The 17,838-nt window shown below is 43.5% G+C and overlaps 2 protein-coding genes across 5 annotated transcripts in view; one reads left to right on the top strand and one right to left on the bottom strand.

Moving 5' to 3' along the window:
* Positions 1-1,653: 1,653 nt before the first annotated feature.
* The window catches only part of TMEM216 (transmembrane protein 216), a 27,411-nt gene continuing 11,226 nt past the window's right edge, over positions 1,654-17,838 (top strand). The window contains exons 1-5 of one of the 2 annotated variants that reach the window (XM_010956395.3): positions 1,850-2,003; positions 2,565-2,666; positions 3,244-3,336; positions 4,826-5,027; positions 5,291-5,873. In XM_010956395.3, coding sequence (XP_010954697.1) covers positions 1,991-2,003; positions 2,565-2,666; positions 3,244-3,336; positions 4,826-5,027; positions 5,291-5,306 — 426 coding nt within the window. In that variant the 5' untranslated portion in view covers positions 1,850-1,990 and the 3' untranslated portion in view covers positions 5,307-5,873. Of the gene's footprint in view, positions 2,004-2,564; positions 2,667-3,243; positions 3,337-4,825; positions 5,028-5,290; positions 5,874-17,838 lie in introns of those variants that run through there. The other variant, XM_045517709.2, reaches the window with a different exon arrangement.
* CPSF7 (cleavage and polyadenylation specific factor 7) overlaps positions 8,819-17,838 on the bottom strand; it is a 22,060-nt gene continuing 13,040 nt past the window's right edge. For all 3 annotated transcript variants that reach the window (XM_074371940.1, XM_074371941.1, XM_074371942.1), the window contains exons 8-10: positions 16,166-16,334; positions 15,365-15,532; positions 8,819-10,784 (exon numbers count right to left, since the gene is read on the bottom strand). In XM_074371940.1, coding sequence (XP_074228041.1) covers positions 15,370-15,532; positions 16,166-16,334 — 332 coding nt within the window. In that variant the 3' untranslated portion in view covers positions 8,819-10,784; positions 15,365-15,369. The remainder of the gene's footprint in view (positions 10,785-15,364; positions 15,533-16,165; positions 16,335-17,838) is intronic.

Here is a 17,838-nt window from a genome sequence, read left to right as displayed (position 1 = left end):
AAAAGGTACAAACTTCCAGTTATGAAATACACAAGCACTAGGGATATAATATACAACATGATAGATACAATTAACAGTGCTGTATGTTACATATGAAAGTTGGCAAGTAAATTGTTAAGAGTTCTCATTACAAGGAAAACATTTTTTCCTTTCTTTAATTTTGTATCTATATGAGACGAAGGATTATTGTGGTAATCATTTCATGACATATGAAAGTCAAATCATTATGCTGTACATCAAACTTATACAGTGCTGTATGTCAATTACATCTCAATAAAACTGGAAGAAAAAAGCAAAACCAAACAAATAAACACAAACTCAGCAAAGGACTTGAGTAGACATTTCTCCAAAGAAGATATACAAATGGTCAATAGCTGCATAAAAGATGCTCAACATCATTTAGTCATTAGAAGAATGCAAATCAAAGCCGCAATGAGCTATCACTTCACACCTACTAGGATAGTGATAATAATTCTAAAAACTGAAAATAAAAGGTATTGGGGAGAATGCAGAGAAATTGGGACCCTGGTACATTGCTGGTGGAATGTAAAACAGTTACAGACACTGTGGAAAACAGTTTGATGATTCCTCAAAAAGTTAAACATAGAATTACCATAAGATTCAGTAATTCCAATCCTAGGTATATATCCAAAAGAAATGAAAAACAGAGACTTACACAGACACTTGTATGCTGATGTTCAATGCAGCACACACGCGCGCGCGCGCACACACACACACACACGAATGTTATCCAGCCATAAAAAAGGAACTAAGTTCTGATATATGCTACACGAATGAACCGTGAAGGTGGGGGCAGGCAGGGGATAGCTCAGTGGTAGAGTGCACACCTAGCATGCACAACGTCCTGGATTCAATCCCCAGTCCCTCCATCAAAATAAGTAACTGATTATCTGCCCACAAACAAACAAACGAAACATGAGTGAACCTTGAAAACATGTTAAATGAAATGCGCCAGACACAAAAGGCCGCCTATTTTATGATTCCACTTATTTAAAATATAAAGAACAGACAAATGCATAGAAATAAAAAGTAGATCAAAGGTTAGCAGGGATGGGGCAAGTGGGAGAATGGAGAGTTACTGCTTAACGGATACAGAGTTTCTGTTTGGGATGCTGAAAAAGCTTTGGAAACAGTGGTGATGACTGCCTAACACTGCGAAATTAACTATGATTGTACACACACAAAAAAGGTGTCACTGTACTCATATTACCTGATTTGAGTGCCACCTGACTGACCAACGGGCCAACAGCCAGGTCAGCCTACGTCCACTCAAAACCCTTCTTTCTACTGCACACTTTTACTGCTCCAAATCACAGACAGGCTTCCAAACCCAGTCTCCCAATTCCCACCTCGAGTACTTTGTTCTTCTCAACTCCCACTGCACGTCAGGGGTCACGTGGTGATCGCGGTTAGTCTTCCCATCTCATTTCTACTCCTTGAAAGGAGCCTCTAATTTCGACTAATTTTGGTGTCTTCTAATTATCTGGTTCATACATCGGACGCACAAAACCCTTTGCCCTCCCCAAAAGACTGCTTGTCCCGCGCCGCATTTGCAGAGCACTGTCGCGCACACCGTTTCTCATTTTCAGACCGTCGTTTGTACAGAGAATCGTGGGGCTAAGGCCTGTGGTCACATCACCACAACTGGCCATTTTTGCCAACTCGTTGTAAACTTGGATGGGGAAGCTCGGGAGCTGCCTCCGCCCCCGGGGTCCTGCGCTCCGTGAGCGGCCACTGTTCGCCAGTAGGTACGCGGCCGAAACTCCAGTAAAGGCCGTTTGCGTCCCACGTCCGCCACCCCGCGCACGCGCGGACTGCACCGAGCCTGTCCCGGCGCCAGGTAACCATAGAGTGCGGCCGGCAGGCAGAGGGGCCAGAATCCGGGGCCAGTCCGTCCCCAGCTTCCGGCAGCACCTCGCTGGGCCGGGGGCGGCGGCAGCCGCGTTTGCAGTTTCCATGGGGACTGAAGATGGCGCCGCGAGGTGAGATTCTCGAGGTGTGTGAGTCGCTGGTCCCGATCCCGTCAGGCCCTCCCTTTTCTCCCAGTGTTCGGCCTAAACCCTCCATTCTCGGGTGTTAGGGGGACATCACTCGTCACTTGTCCAGAGCCGGGTTTAGCTGCCTCACCCACCCTGAGTGCCCGAAGGTCTCGAGGTGCGGGTCTCCGAAATACCCCCAAATCCTTGGCTGGCCTGTTCTAAGCCAGCTCAGCTAGAATTTGCCGCGTGATCTCAGGCCAGTGCTGGTCTCTGCGCCCCGGTTCTCTTCCCACATAGTGACGAGGTTAGATTTTAGAGGGCCTTGACTTTCACCCCTGAAGCTGAAAGAGTCGAGTTTGAGGGTGAATCTGGAAAGAAGGGGATGGAAGGGACGCCTCCACACCCTGTACACGCACACGCTCCTCATTATCAGCAATCAGAAGTGCCCCAAGTGGCTCTTTCCTCTAGTTGCGACCTCGTGTTTCCTCCAAGTTAGAACCATTCAAATAACTGAGGTTGAGCTGCTCTCCAGCCCGTCTCTCTTCTCTGTGCTCTTATTTTCAGGTAAAAGGTTGTCCTCCACCCCACTGGAAATCCTGTTCTTTCTGAACGGGTGGTATTATGCTACATACTTCCTGCTGGAACTCTTCATATTTTTGTATAAAGGTAAGGTCTGGCGTTTGACTACCCTTGCCCCCACATACTTTCCCCACTTCAGCCCAGAGCCAACTCCCACCAAAATCTGCTTAGGTTTCGTTCTTCTCTGCCCCTCTGCAGCTCCTCTTCACTGCAGGGGAGAAGTCTCTTCATCAGATGGCTTCCTTGAGAAAGATTCAGCAGGAAGCCCCTCAGCAAAAATCTGAGTTTGGGAAATGTGGAGTTTCTCCATTCTGAGTCTCCTCCATCACCTCACTTGGCTGAACTCCACTTTAAGCCCATTGGTGACCCTCAGGAGCTATTCAGCAGCCTGTGTACCGATGTACATCTGGTAACTGTGGAGAGTGGAGCCCCCCCCCCCCAAACTCTTGGAGTTAGGAATAAAACCCTGTAGTAATGAGCCTGCCCTAATCAGACATAGCTGCACCATGAGTTAACAAATCCTGCAGCAGGCTAACAGATCCTGCCCGTGTCTCACTAAGTAGCTCATGGAAAGCTGATACGACTCCTGTTCTCTTTATTTCCAAGTGTGTGAGAGTGCATGGTGTTATACGTTGTGTGCAACTTCTGGCTTTTGTATTGGCAGGTCTCTTGCTACCATATCCAACAGCCAATCTAGTACTGGATGTGGTGATGCTCTTCCTTTATCTTGGGATTGAAGTAATTCGACTATTTTTTGGTGAGTGTTGTCCAGAGACTATTTCCATTCCTTCTGAGATGAGCTGCTATCTGTAACTTGATTAACAAGGAAAAGTGCATAACCTAGGTTCACAATAAGAGACTGGATCTGCTGGTATATCCCATTACTTCCTCTCTGAAGTTTCAAGCTGCTTCGTATTTTGCTTCAAGATTTACCTGTCTGTTGCTCTGTGGGGTCGGAGCTGGGCAAGTGGCTTTAGATATTAGATAATTCCTTCCCAGTTGTCTAACTGCTGCAGGAGTGCCTGGTTCCTCTCACTGGTTGCTGGGAACTGAGATTCCCTCCACTCCTCTGAATGAGGATTTCTCTGGGAGAGGTTTTATGTCCCCAGAAATACAGAGCCATCCCTTATTAATTAGAATATCTCATCCCTGAAAACAGTGTTAAAACACACACTGAGGAAAACAAACAATTTGAACACATGTAACAAAGGAAAAAGGAGGCTCACATAAATCGCTAAGAAAAAGACAACCTGCTTTTAAAAATTAACAAGGGACACTAAAGGGCAATTCACATAAGGATAATTACAAAGGACCAATAAACGTGATAAAATGCCCGAACTCACTAATAAAAAGCACATTAAAAACAAGGTAACATTTTCACCCATCAGATTAAAAATATTTCCAAATACCCAGTATTCGAATGGCTGTGAGGAACAGGTCTCTCTGGTCCCACACTCTTGTGGGTATTTATATTCCCACACTCTCTAGCAATATAAATTAATATAACCTTTTTGCTAATAGTTTTATCATATAAAATTCATATTCTTAGACCTAACAATTTCACTTCTAAAAACAGGTTGAAAAACACAAACACTTGGACAGACACACAAAGATATCTGTGTGAGAATGTTTATTGCCATGTATATTGTAACATCAAAACATTAGAAACAACCTAAACATCTATCAAAACAGGGTTAGTTAAATAAATTATGATCTTGAGTCAATGAAACTGTTCATCGCCATTAAAAAAGAGTAAAGTAGTTACGCATAGAAAGATGTCTAATTATGTTAAATGGTTAAGTAAGTTGCAAAACAGTATGCAGAGTATGATTCTATTTTTATAATAATTAGTAATATGTGACTATACACATAAAAAAAGTCTGAAACAGTATACATCATAGGCTATCTCTAGGAGGTGAGTCACGAGGTCTTAGTTTCTGTATTAGCTGAAAAGTTTCTAATCATTATATATTATTTTTATAATTTAAAATATTTTCCTTAAATAAAGATCCCATTGTTCCCTGACTGGGAGTCAGACTGGAAGCAGGACCTTTCAGTAACTCCAAACCTACAGCTGTTCCAAAGCATCTAGTTTTTAATGCTGTGGGACCCCGTTTATAAATCTGCACATCCCTATTCAGGACCATTTTTCTCTACTTGCCAGTTCATCCCATCCCACCCCTCTTTCCGCTGAGGCCAAAGAAAGCAGGCCACTTGGAGGTGACTCCATGGCCTGTGTCTGACAGGTACAAAGGGAAACCTCTGCCAACGAAAGATGCCACTTGGTATTAGTGTGGCCTTGGCCTTCCCATCTGCCATGATGGCCTCCTATTACCTGCTGCTGCAGACCTACGTGCTCCGCCTGGAAGCCATCATGAACGGCATCTTGCTCTTCTTCTGTGGCTCAGAGCTGCTGCTTGAGGTGCTCACCATGGCTGCTTTTTCCAGGTACTTCTGTTTAGGGATCATTTCCTGTCACCTAAAGGTTGGGTTCCCATCCCAGGGAGGGATTCATTGTTCTAAAGCCTGAGGGGTCTGGAGGGGAAAAGGGTGTCTCTGGGACTGCCTTTCCCATTTAGGGTAGATAGTTACTTAGGGAAGGTATTCTCCTTGTGCTTTGGGGCCACAAGTCTTGGAATATAGAACAGTTCGGGCCAGCTGCTCTCTTCCACTGGTCTTTTAACATTTTGTTTTTTCCTTTCTGCCATCAGTATGGACAGGATTTGAAGTACAGAAATTTCAGCCAGCAGCCCTCACTGGCTGAGGCCACACATACATCTGGTACTTTAGCCAGACCAGTGAGAAATGGTGGGTCAGTGGTGTCCTGGGAAAGGTTGCAGCTTTTCCTCAGCACAGACATTTGGGCAACAAATGAACATAAGGCCACTGGGCACCATCTTCCAAACCAGGACCGTCAGCCTAAGAGACTCTTCTACACTTCAGTATAGGGAGGGGCAAGGCTGTGCCCATCTTGGCCCTTCTCAGAACCAGTTCCCTTCTGACCTCAAGTTCTTCTCTTTGATCATCGTGGCCAGAGCATCTTATGTGGACTGTGTAGGCGCCTTGGGCTTCTGGCAGGACCTGAGCCACGCACTCCCTGTGTGTGCTGTGCCACGTGTGTCCCACACAAGCACACCACGCCTCAGGACGGTGCGCTCCCAGGGCGATGCAAAAGCCTCTTATCCCACTTCTCAGAGACTGAGCTCCAGAACTTTTTTAGTAGCTTGTAGTGTTATTTTTCTACTCTCGTCATGAAACAAACATTATTTTATAATAAATACATATTTTCCTTTGTGGGGGTTGTAGCCTTTTCCTTACGGCACCTGCCCCTAGAATTTCGTCCACTCCAGGAGAGGGTGGAGACTATCCCAGCAGTGTGTTCTCAGCTGTGCTTAGTGATCCAGTGTGGACAGCGATGAAGGTGTCCCACTGAGTTTCTTCCTGCAGCTCCAGCCTCAATCCCTAAAGTCACTGCCAACTTCTGTATCTTCCTCAGGTCTGTCATCCTGACTGCTTGTACTTGTCACCTCTGCCCCAAAGCCAGCATCTTGTCTCTCATTACTCTTAGAGATAATTGTCACCTTTCCAGAGTGAGGCATGAGTAATTGGAAGAAGCATACTCTAAACTTACCAATATTTTTTGGTCATTTGTTTTAAAATTTCAAGTTCACGTAAAAGGAACACATACTTTTATTATTTAAGCTGGAGAAATGGTGCCCTAGGTGAGTGTGTCGTTCCCTTTTCCAAGTAACTATCTGAAACTTTCTCATCTTGCATAGTAGAGGCCATTTTTTTTAGCCCCAAGAAGCCACCAGGAGCCATGACAGAATCCACTTTAGGAAACTTTGATCCATATGGCCCCTCTACTGTCAGATAAATCCAAGAATATCTGCTCTTACTCAAAGTAAAAAGTAATTGGCCTTTAAGCATTTCATGTTGATTTTTAACTGCTTATTTCCTGTGATCAGGCGCATTCTCATCCCTATGAAGGTCTCCACCATCCAAAGCACTGATGCTTTTTCTTGTTTCCTATCCTTTCTGTGTCCTTGTCTCCCAGCTGCTTTTTGGGTCCATCCAGAAACTATAGCAGACAGATCTAACCAAGCATGAAGCAGTAACAAAAAATCCGATAGGAACTTCCCTGACCCTTCAGTCACGTATCCCACTACTACCTTGATTTTCTGCTGCTTCTCACAGTGCTTTTTTGTCTAGCCCTGCTTTGAAGAAATTGCTGGCATCAAACTGCAGAGGAACTCTTTCTCCATGGCCTCCCTATTCCATTTATTTCATAGGTTAAGGTCACCCTCCAGCAACACAGAATGGAAGGCTCAGTTGGAAGTTTAGAGGTGGCTTATATTCAAAGGGACTTTAGAGATCAACTTAAATCTAACCCCTACTTTGCAGATTTAGAGATGAGGAAATAAAGCCAAGCATCACACAACTGGTTACTAACTGGTTAGAAACCTGGTCTTCTGTGTCTCAGTCTGGATCAAGGAAGTTCCATTCCTCAACAGATACCACATGAGAATGAACGGTTGAAAATGGGGATAGGATTAGGATGAGAAAGTCCTCTGATTTATTTTATGGTTATCTGAAAGCTTAGTGCATTGTTTCCCGTGCACGGCTTTTTAAGTGTTCATTCTTCCTGATGCTTGTTGGAGACACCTGTGTGGATGCAGTTAGTCACACCAGAGTAGAACGTCATACAACGGAAACTGAGGCAGTGGAGGACGGGAATCGGCGCAGCTAGTCTTTCAGTGTTAATGTGTCAGAGGCTGTAGTCACTGTAGCGTCAAGGGAAGCCACTATGCCCCATACAGACCTGAAGGACCAATATTCTGGGACAGTGGAGAGCAGAGCAGCCCTGGTCACAGGAGTGGCAGAGCCCTGCTCAGGTATCCATATTCATGCCTAGAACTGTCAAGTGACTGCAGCAGCCGTCTCTAGGGCTGAAGTCTTGGCTCAGTTCAGGAAGCACTTAGGACACACAGATTCAGATTTCTGGTTCTATGCTGTGACAGCAACTTGTAGGAGACTAATATTCAGTCAGTGCCTGGCAGAGTATATTTAGTCCATACAACAACCCTGTGAGGCGGAAAGACTTGGATATCAGTCGATTTGGGTACTGGGCATTCAGCTTAAATAGTAAACTGGGATTTGAACCTAGAGGTGACCCAAAGGTCATTCATTCCCTTTCTATACCACCGTGGTAGCCCCTAGAAGAAACTGAAGATTGTATCTGCTTCTCTAAACTAGCAGTCCTCACACTTCAGTTACATAAGTCATCTGGGGCATAAAAAGTAGGTTTCTAGACTTCAGAGACTGATGCAGCACAGGAAGGCATTTCAGCAAGCACGGAACATGAGTGTGATGCAGACCACGGAACTCAGCTTGAGAACACTGGTTTACGTTCTGAGAGGCACTCCAACTTTCCTTCATTTCACGTCATAGACCCCCAGGGTTACTTGTTTTTACACTGATTGATCTAGCCTTTACTGGTCCCAGTAACATACTACATATCACCTGGTCTCTGACTTTTTATTGTTACTTGCCTCTTGTTCACCTTGCTTTTTTAAAAGCCAGCTTTCTGGAATCCCAAGGATTACTCCACAACATAAGCTTTCTAATCTGTATTTCCTCATACTTAGATAGCAATTCAGTTTACATAACATGCTCACATTTGTTATCTGGTTCTTAAAACATCTCTGTGTGGTGGGCAGAACAGCACTTCCATCTTACAGATGAAAAAGAGACTGCGGTTATGCTGCTTATTCAGTTAGACACATGGCGGAAGCAGGCACTAGTAAGCACATCTTAACGCCAAAGGGCAGGTTCTTCCCTTTCTGAACTAGGTGACACATTGGAGCTAAACTGTACAAGGTAGGACATTTATTCTGAGAATAAGTCTTAGGAATCTTTAAGGATAAAGGATGACTTGGAATTCTTCTTTAACTAGGCTGTTTAGATGGCTAAGGAAAAAGGCTAAGCCTCAAGGGGCACCTCCAAAGGTTTGCACAAGAGGTCCCCTAGGAGGTGTACCACACGCAACTACATGCCCAATGTGCAATTCCAGCTGAGAACTTGGGTTTCACTCCCCTCCCAAAGCCTCTACATCAGCCCCTGCCCATGTCCCAGACACCTCAACAAATCTATTCAATGCAGAATCCATGAAACAGCTCACACCCCATTTATTATTTAAAAATATTTTGTTACAAAAGGAAAAAAAATACAATGCAGTATAAAAGATTGACAGCGTCATCAAGTTTATTACACAATTTTCAACCTATCAGAAAGACAAACAAATCACCGACAACAGGGGGACGGGGCCTTGGCCTTTTTGAGGGTTGGGTTTTTTTTCCTTTTGCTATCAGGAAATAAAACTAAAAATTGTGTCATTGAGTAAAAACAAAACAAAAATGGGGAGAAAAAAATTCTCCGGGTAAACGGCTTTTCTGGTATTCTATATATATTTTTCTCCTTAAACTGTCACCTTACTTGGTTTTCTCTACATTAAAAAGACACCCGGAGCTGCTCTTGAGGATAAGCACATCACTTAACACTTGGCCGGCTAGGCAGGGTGCCATATTCTGAAGTGGAGGTGGGGATGGGGTTGGGGGACAGGGGGAAAAAAGCTACAAACCTGTAGCCTCTGTCCCAAGGGAATGTGCCTCTCCAACCCTGGGGGGGACTCCCTCAGTGACTGAGGGCTATGTCAGAAACGTGCAGGGAACAGAGGAAGGGTTCGGTCCAACTCAGTCTCTCCCCTCTGAGCCAGAAGGGTCTCCAGTGACCCTATGTCTCACATGCCACGTCTCTTCTCATGTTAGATGTCATGTGCCCTATAGATGCATGCAGAAGTAGCATCCATCACCCCATGGGTACTGCAGGACCCTGTTGCTGCTTCTTCCTTCAGCAGCAACCACATCACAGTCTGGATGTTATAGGAAAAGCAATTCCATTTGCCTGTGTAGAAAATGGCCCCCAAGTGGTGGTCCTTAGAACTCTGAGCTGAGCTCATTCAAATTAGGCTCCACTTCTTCCTTGCTCCTTATCGGAGGCAGCAAGTACCTCCAGGCAGAGCGAGGGGAGCTATTAAATCAATAGTCAAAAGGTGGAAAAATACCAAATTTGTGACTTTACCTACTAGTGCCAGGTTATCCCACAATAAGTAAAAGTATGTACCTGGAGGATGCAAGCCATGCTCACATCAAACCTGAAAAAAGAAAAGCCTATGGAAGTAGGCCATATCCTGCCCAACTTGCCTCCTTCCCCACTCCTAGAACTTCACAAGGGTTCTTCACTGCTGAGGTCTGATGTCCCCAACTCCCAATGGCAGTACCTTCCTCTAAAACAAGGAAGCAGCCTTCTTGGGGGAAGGGCTCCACCTGTGAAATGGAAAAGCCCCAGGGAAAGGGAACACCTAGTGGAGCTGGTTATTGTATGAGGCAACTGAGCAACAAGCAGTAGAGGATAGTAATTGGTTCTGCCAGACTCCCCACCAGAAAGCAACCTCATGAGGCTTCCCTGCTCGGGAAGTCCACTGAAGAGGCTGGGCAGCAAGGAGTTAAAAGGGTTTAGCCCTCTGGGAGGTCAGGGAAACAAACCATCAATATGTAAGAGGGAAAAGCAAGAACAGAAGCTTTTCATAAGGTAATTTCTGTCCTCATGGTCCCTCCTCAAAGGGCTGGGAAGAAGATAAAGGAGTTAAACAAAGAAGTGGTATGTTAGCAAGGGGTCTGGACCCTCTTGGCCCCATCATACCTAGTGCTGAGGGCAGGACCCTGGGCATATTTTGGCACACCCAGTCACTCTCCTAGATCCCACAGGAAGGATCCATTTTCTATGGGAAGGATGTCTTCCCATCAACCTCACCACTGAACTGCTGGAGAATCAGAAACTCATACGTTTCCTTGGACAAAGCACCATTCTCTATGGAGACCAGGGACCTGGACATGGTTTCCTCCTGTCTGCCACCCTCCCAACCACATGAAGTCTTTAGGTTCTTTCCCCTGGCAAAAAGGAGTGGGACTGGGAGGGCTGCCAGGCAATCTTCAATCCTGTAGGGCAGAGGGTATTCCCTGGGTGTCTGCAAGGGGTTAGGGGCTTGGAGGAAGGGGAAGGGGTGGAGCGGCCTCCGTCCTTTAGTCCTGATCAAGGTGAGGAGATGCAAGTCCATTAAAAAAACATCTGCTTCCAACCAGACTCCTGCAAATGAGAACATCAGAAGAGAAGAAAGAAAACACAAGTTAGAGGTTACTTTCTGATTAACAAGGGCTTATATAAATTATACTGGCATTTTCTAAAGCTACAACATAAGAAAGAGGGGATGGAGAAAGAGAGAATGCAAGCCTGGGAAAGTAAAAGACAGCAGAACTGTCTGGGAGTGTCTGGCACTGCGAGTAGTGAGGAAATGGTCGGAGGAGAAGCTACAGTGAACAGAGGAAAAAGGAGTGACATCTTACTTTAACGTTAGGGGAAAAAAGAGACAATGAAGTCTCAAAGCAGTCTGAAGAGACTTTGGCTGGAAAAGTATGGAAACTACTACATTTCAAGAGAAGTTGCTATAAAGGAGCATGGTGAATTTAAATACTGTTTCAGAGTATCTATTCTGAGCAAGTCGTAGCTTACCTTAGGGGAAGGGGAAAAATCTGGAAATGGGAGGTACAATGGTAAGAAAACAAATGTGTACATAACCAAATCCATTAACCCCCAAACACCCAAGAGGTTCTAGCAAGGAGCATGTACTTAACACAGGAAAACTCCTAAACTTACTTTCTTTTAAAGAAGCATGCACGCACACACACACAGAGCTAGAGATGTTCCAAGTTGTACAAAAACTCAAGAGATTTTAAGTTTTTCTCCAGATGACAGCTGTGGGTCAGGGACCAAGAAGCATACTAACACTAATCAGCAGTGATCTGGCCAGGCCAGAACAGAAAGCAGAGCACAGAAATAAAAGAAAATAATCAGTAGTCACCATCCAAGAAACCTAAAAGTGCAGTCAAGAACTTCTGCTGAACAGTAAAGCACTATTAAGCCACTTGTCACATCTCGACCAAACTTAAGGTGTCTAGCACACTCAGCCCTTGTTCCAGTGTTGTAGTATCAATCTGCAGAGAGTGGTCTGGTCAGTCTTACCACATAGAACAGAACTGATAGTGAAAAGGAAAAAGGATTAAACTCAGGCTTACGATTTCTACTAATGCCCAAACTGACAACATAGCCTACACATAAGTGCTCACCCTCAATGTATGTATTTCTGTAACCTAGAGGAGCTATCCAAGAGACACCTGATCCTTCTACATTCCGCAATAGCACTATTTCAGCTTGGGATCCTCAGAATCTGTCATGGCCTCTGACTTCTCTAAACACCTATGCAGGCAGGTATCCGTCTCATTTTCTATAAAGCAAACTTAAAATCACACCATTTGGGTTTCTGAAGCTTTGCATTAGATCAAAATTGAACAGAATGCTCAGTTTTCATTGGACCAGAAGGATAAGAATGAGGTGACAATGACTATATTTCAAGCAGAATAATGTCCTAAAATAATGAGACAATAGCCTACAACTACAGTAAGTCAAAGCCACTGACTACCCAAGAATATCCTCGAATTCCAAAGCATACACACATATACCACAAGAGATGTAATTTGGGAACTGTTCCTACAAAACAAGACTCACGAGGATAATTAGTGCATCAGAAGTAAACTACAATTGAGCCTTCAACAATATGGGTTTGAACTGCACTAGTCCACTTACATGCAGATTTTTTTCCCCCAATAAACAGGAGGTTGGTTGAATCTGTGGATGTGGATCCGTAGAAACAGAGGGCTGACTGTAAAGTTATACTCGATCTTCAACTACACAGAGGTCAGCTCCCCTCCTCTATGTTGTTCAAGCTGAACAGCACCCAATTGTCGGAGGTTAATGGCTCCATTTTAGTAGTAATGTCTGAATGTAGACAGGAACCAAAATGGGTCAATCACACTGTAGGCCCCAGAGGTGGAGCCCATCCTGAGCAAGGATTGGATAAAGGCTGCTGCCTCTAGATGGAACACATCTTTGCTCTCAGGGAAAACCTGTCTATACAATATAAGTACTATTATTTTTCTAGCAAAAAGGTATACACAAAGCCTGCAAAGTTCTCAAGGTAAATGAGGCCCAGGCATCACCTCCCCAACATGAAATACTCCTAAGTCACAACTTGCTAACTACAGATGGAATTAAGAGTCCCCAGAAGAGAATGTGAGAAATTGCTATTTTTTGGGTGTCAGGCTCAGTTCTTTTGGACTAATTATCCACATAGCATAACCAACATATCTAAGGGGTGACCAGGAAAAATGGGGAATTAGAAAACCTGCCTCAAAAGTTAATCTTACTAACTTGTCATAGGCCAGCACCAGCCAAACGACTGTTTTCTGGAAACTACTGGGTTATAGGACTTTTCAGTTATCCAACTTGAATCACACTCATAATGGAAAACACAATTCCATTTTACAGATGGAAAAAATGAAGCAAGATAACAGCTAAAGCCTCAGGTTCAGATCCTCAATCCTCAAAGTACTAATGGTCAGTGGATCCCACAATTTCTCTGTCAAAAGGCTGTTAGGAGCAAAGTCACCAGGAATAGTGACATGCAGCTACATGTTATGTTTTGTTTGGGTTTTTTCTTTGGTTTTTTTTTTCTTAATTAAAAAAATTTTTTTTGTTTTTGTTTTCTTTTGTTTTTTCCAATTTTTTATTCTTTTAAAAACTTTTTTTGTGTTTTTTGGGGGGGTTTTGTTTTTTTTTTCTTTATTTTGCAGTTACATGTTCTGACTACTAAGCTGAGTGTGGCTCCAGAGACTGTAATTCATGCTTTGCACAAACTAAGCAGTACCTCCCTGGTCACTCTTATCTCAGCGCCAAAGGACACACATGATAGGCTGCAGGATGAGGGAGGGAGTGACTGATGCCAAACCCACAAGCAACACCAGCAACTGTGCTAGTTCAAACAAGAGGACGGAAACACTGCTCCTGGGACAGAAGGGGTGAGACCGATCAAAAGACCTTTTCTACCCCCTCCCTAAGACTGAATCAGACCAAAGCTGTCTGTGGGCTCCACCTCTCTCGGAGTCTGCTCTTCTGGAGGATATATGGGCACCTCCCCAAACTCAGCCTATTGCAAAATCTAGAAATTCCACAGCCTAACTGCTGATTTTCTGAGGGGTATCTTAGATTTCTGTGATGTCAAGCACTCCAAGACTTTGTGGAATAAATGAGTGGTTTAAGAACAGAGAAGGGAGGCAGGTAAAAACCTGTTAACTTTTCATTTTCCCACTTACCTGCTTTCCATAGAACAAAAAGAATTCCCCGCAACAATTCCACTTAAGTTAACAAAAGATAATGCCAAACAACAAAGTAGCAGTCAGTAGCTGAACATAACAAGACTCCTTCTCTTGTTTGTTAGTAGGTTGTCACTAGGCAAAATACCACAGTTTTTCAACTGTTTACAGTCCAGCTATTGCCTGTGAACTACAGGCACCCATAGGAAGTGGGGAGGGTTTCTTATCTCTTTTTCATCCAGTCATCCATCTATCCACCTCACAGATACCAAACACAACTATTCCTTCTCTTCACCCTCCTCAATTACCATTACTTCAGACCACCAGCTCAGCCAAAAACCAAGAACATTTTCCTAATGCACTTGATATGAAACTACAAAATTGAGAAGAGACCCCACAGTCAGCTGGGATCATGCAATAACCTTCAGGAACCACAAACAGATCATCTTAGCCAGTGTCTAGATTAGTTTTAAAGATCTCCACAGAAACAGTCAACAACTGCTCCTGCTTGCTTATATACTAGAAACAATCTCTGCTGGAAGCTTGTCTTCAGTTGGGATTGCCAAGCTGGTGGGATATAACCTGGAGCCTGTCTGAGAATGAAAGTAACAGAGCTGGAGCCCCTAGATCCAGTCAAGCCTAACTCAACTTTTAAATTACTTCGGTTAATATAGTTCCCCACCCTCAATTCTCCTGCTTTTGTTTTGCTTCATTAAAAAAAAAATTGCTGTCACTAAGTTCTTCCAAAACAAATATATCCTGCCACTGAATTATCCTCCACATCGATGCTCAAGCTCTAAAGGTAATTTTTTTTCAGATCAGCTTTCTCCTCTCTGACTGAAGTATCTTGACTTTCAAACTCTAATAGATATTAATTCTTAAAATCATTAGTGCTGCACCTTGAAACCTTGCACGTAGGCGATGATCTTACTTTTCTGTCTTGATCAATTTTCCCGTTTTTTCATTTGAAAGTTTGGAGGGGTTAAAATATAACAATGATAATAACAATAGCTATCATTTATTGAGAACTTACTATGTGACAGGTACTATGAGTGCTAAATGCTCTATATGGACTAGCTCACTAAATACTCAGCAATCCAGTAAGACAGTTGCTTTATTGTCTTCATTTACAAATGAGGAAACTGAGGAACAGAAAGTAGTGTGGCTGGAGGAGCTGGGATTCACACTCTGGCATCTACCTGCCGACACTGTGTTCTTTGCCACTACACCATGTCGTCTAGGATACAAGGTTAAGGCAGTCAAAAAACAAGCAAAAATAGCTTAATCTCAGGTCCATCTCAGGGTGAGACTCCTCAGAAACAAGCAGAAAATCTGCCCTCCTGAATTTTTCATAACCAAGTCCTCCCGTCCCCTTTACTTGCTCTATAAGGAGAGAGAGAAATCTTTACTGTTTCTTTCCTTAGAGATTATCCACCAGCCAGCAGTCGGGCTCTGTCCCACCTTTCTCAGTGGTGCCGGTCCCGTTCTCTATCCCGGTGTCTCTCGTGCTCTCGGTTCCTTTCTTGGAAATAATCATCATGCCGATCTTCGTTATGAAGCAGGTCTCGGTGCCTCCTGCTGCTCTCCCGGGACCGGCTAGGTGACCTCTCTCTGGACCGATGTCTTTTCCTATTAGAAAGATCCTTCAGCCTCACTCAGAGGACCTCCCTCTTCTTTCCAAGAGTATTGGGTTTTGGTATTTTCTAGTATTTGTCTAAAGCTTTCTTCTATTCTATCATGGGCCCACTGTCTGAGGATGTTAAAGCTCCCTGAGGACTAGTCTTTTTGGAAAAACAGTAACAATTAAATTTGTTGAGATCTTACTAATGTATCAGGCACAGTGCTAAGAGCTTTACATGCATTATCTAACCTAATCTTTACAACAGGTCTGTAAGAACTACCATTGTCCCCTTTTTAAAAATGAGGCTTGGAAAGCTGAGTAACTTTCAAACTCAAAGTCATACAGGTGGTTAGGAGCAGAACTGAGATTCAAATCTGAGCATGTACGGCTCCAAAGCCCACAAACTACACCAGTCTGTCTTTTTTTCTAAATAGGAACCACTGCCTCACCCAAAAGATTCCAGACATTACAACATTTATTAATGTAAATGTTTGATTAATTTCTTCCCCTTAAAGACATGAGGGCTAGGTCTGCTCTTTCAGCCAGGTCCTTGCCAGATACCCTGGGCTCCTTTCCTCCCCCTGCCAATCCCTGGAAGAGTGCTGCTCAGGGCTGGCTGGCCACCGAAGTAATCAACTCACCTGGACGAGCTCCCGCTGGCACCCACACTGTAAGACTTGGCTTCAATGCCATGAAGACAGTCCTTAAGAGAGGAGATGAGGACACGGCAACGCTCATCATTGGCGACCCGGGACTGTTTGATAACAGCAATGGCTGTGAGCAGCGTCTCAATGGCGTCACTGTAATCCCCTGACAGGGGATGGATGGGAAAGGCCAAGGATGAGCAGAGGCAGTAAACTAACTGACAAAAAGGAGAACTTAGGACAAAAACCAAGGGTAACTAGCTGTCCCACAAAACCACGGTAAAATGGATGAGGCAGAAGTGGCAGGTATAAAACATATGGCACCTATATTCCAACAGTCTGGAATCAGATTGATGCTCTCAGGTACTGCTAGTGGATGTATAACCAGCACAGCACTGCCTGAGGGCTATCTGACAGCATCCATTAAAATAAACAATGTGCATACTTTTTGACCCAGCAATTCTAAAACTTTTCTATTTCTGTTCTCAAGTATGTATAAACAACGTTTGTCTCAGTGTCATTTGTTGTATTAAGGAATCACAAACAACTTAAAAGCTCCTTCGATAGGGTTTGAGTACATAAATTATAGAACACTGGTTCTACAGAATACTACATAGTTGTTAAAAAAGCATGAGGTAAATCTGTATGTAAACAAAGCAATCCAGGTGAAAGCGCTTAGCACAGTGCCAGGCACACAGTAAGGCCTCAATAAATGTTAGGTATTAGTTGATATAACATATTCAGAATACTTTTTTTAAAAGCTGCAAGACAGTATTCCATTTCTGTAAAAACAATCAGAACTGTATATATGTTGTTATATGCACAAGAAAAATCTGGAAGCTAGACATCAAATTGTACAAGGTGGTCTTATTGATGGTTCTTGTATAGAGGCCTTTCATTAATTAACGCTGCATATTTATATGTCTGAAGTATTTTAAATCTATAACCAGAGATGTGTATACATTCAAGTATTATATATCTAAAACATGTATGTTGGGTGTGTATATACACACAAACATATTTTTAATTATGCTGCCATCAAGAACTAGCTCCTCCATTCCTCACATCTGAGCAATGCTTGGGGCTCAAGGACAGTGGCAGGAATGGGTACTTGCAGAATGCTTTTCCAAATTAAAGTTTTTCTTGCTTTTCAAGAGTATTAAGGACAAGATAGTACAAGGAAAACATGAAACCAGATGGGTCCAGTGATAACGAGGACTAGCAGCTTCCTCTGTGCAAGGCAACAGAACAGAAACTATGGAGGAACTGCGATAAGTACACTAGGATTTTGGCTCTACCAGGGTAGGGAATTTTTGCCTATTTTGTAAGCATTCAATAAATATTTGTGGTTTGAATGACTGGAATTAGACCAAAACAAAGGGAGACAGAGATTAAGCTACTGATCATCTCAATGTGAAGGAACTGATGGAAGAACAATGATTGTTTTCTTTATATCTGACTTGCTACAGTGAGCATAGATTTTTTTTAAATTCATTTATTTATTAATGTATTATTTAATTATTTTATTGGGGGGGGTAATTAGACTTTCTTATTTTCAGAGGAGGTACTGGGGACTGAACCCAGGACCTCATGCGTGCTAAGCATGCGCTCTACCACTCAAGCTATACCCTTCCCCTAGATTACTTTTTAATTTAAAGAGATTTACTCAG

Source organism: Camelus bactrianus, chromosome 10, assembly GCF_048773025.1.
Source record: "Camelus bactrianus isolate YW-2024 breed Bactrian camel chromosome 10, ASM4877302v1, whole genome shotgun sequence".
NCBI lineage: Eukaryota > Metazoa > Chordata > Mammalia > Artiodactyla > Camelidae > Camelus > Camelus bactrianus.
This window is presented reverse-complemented; position numbering and strand designations above follow the sequence as displayed.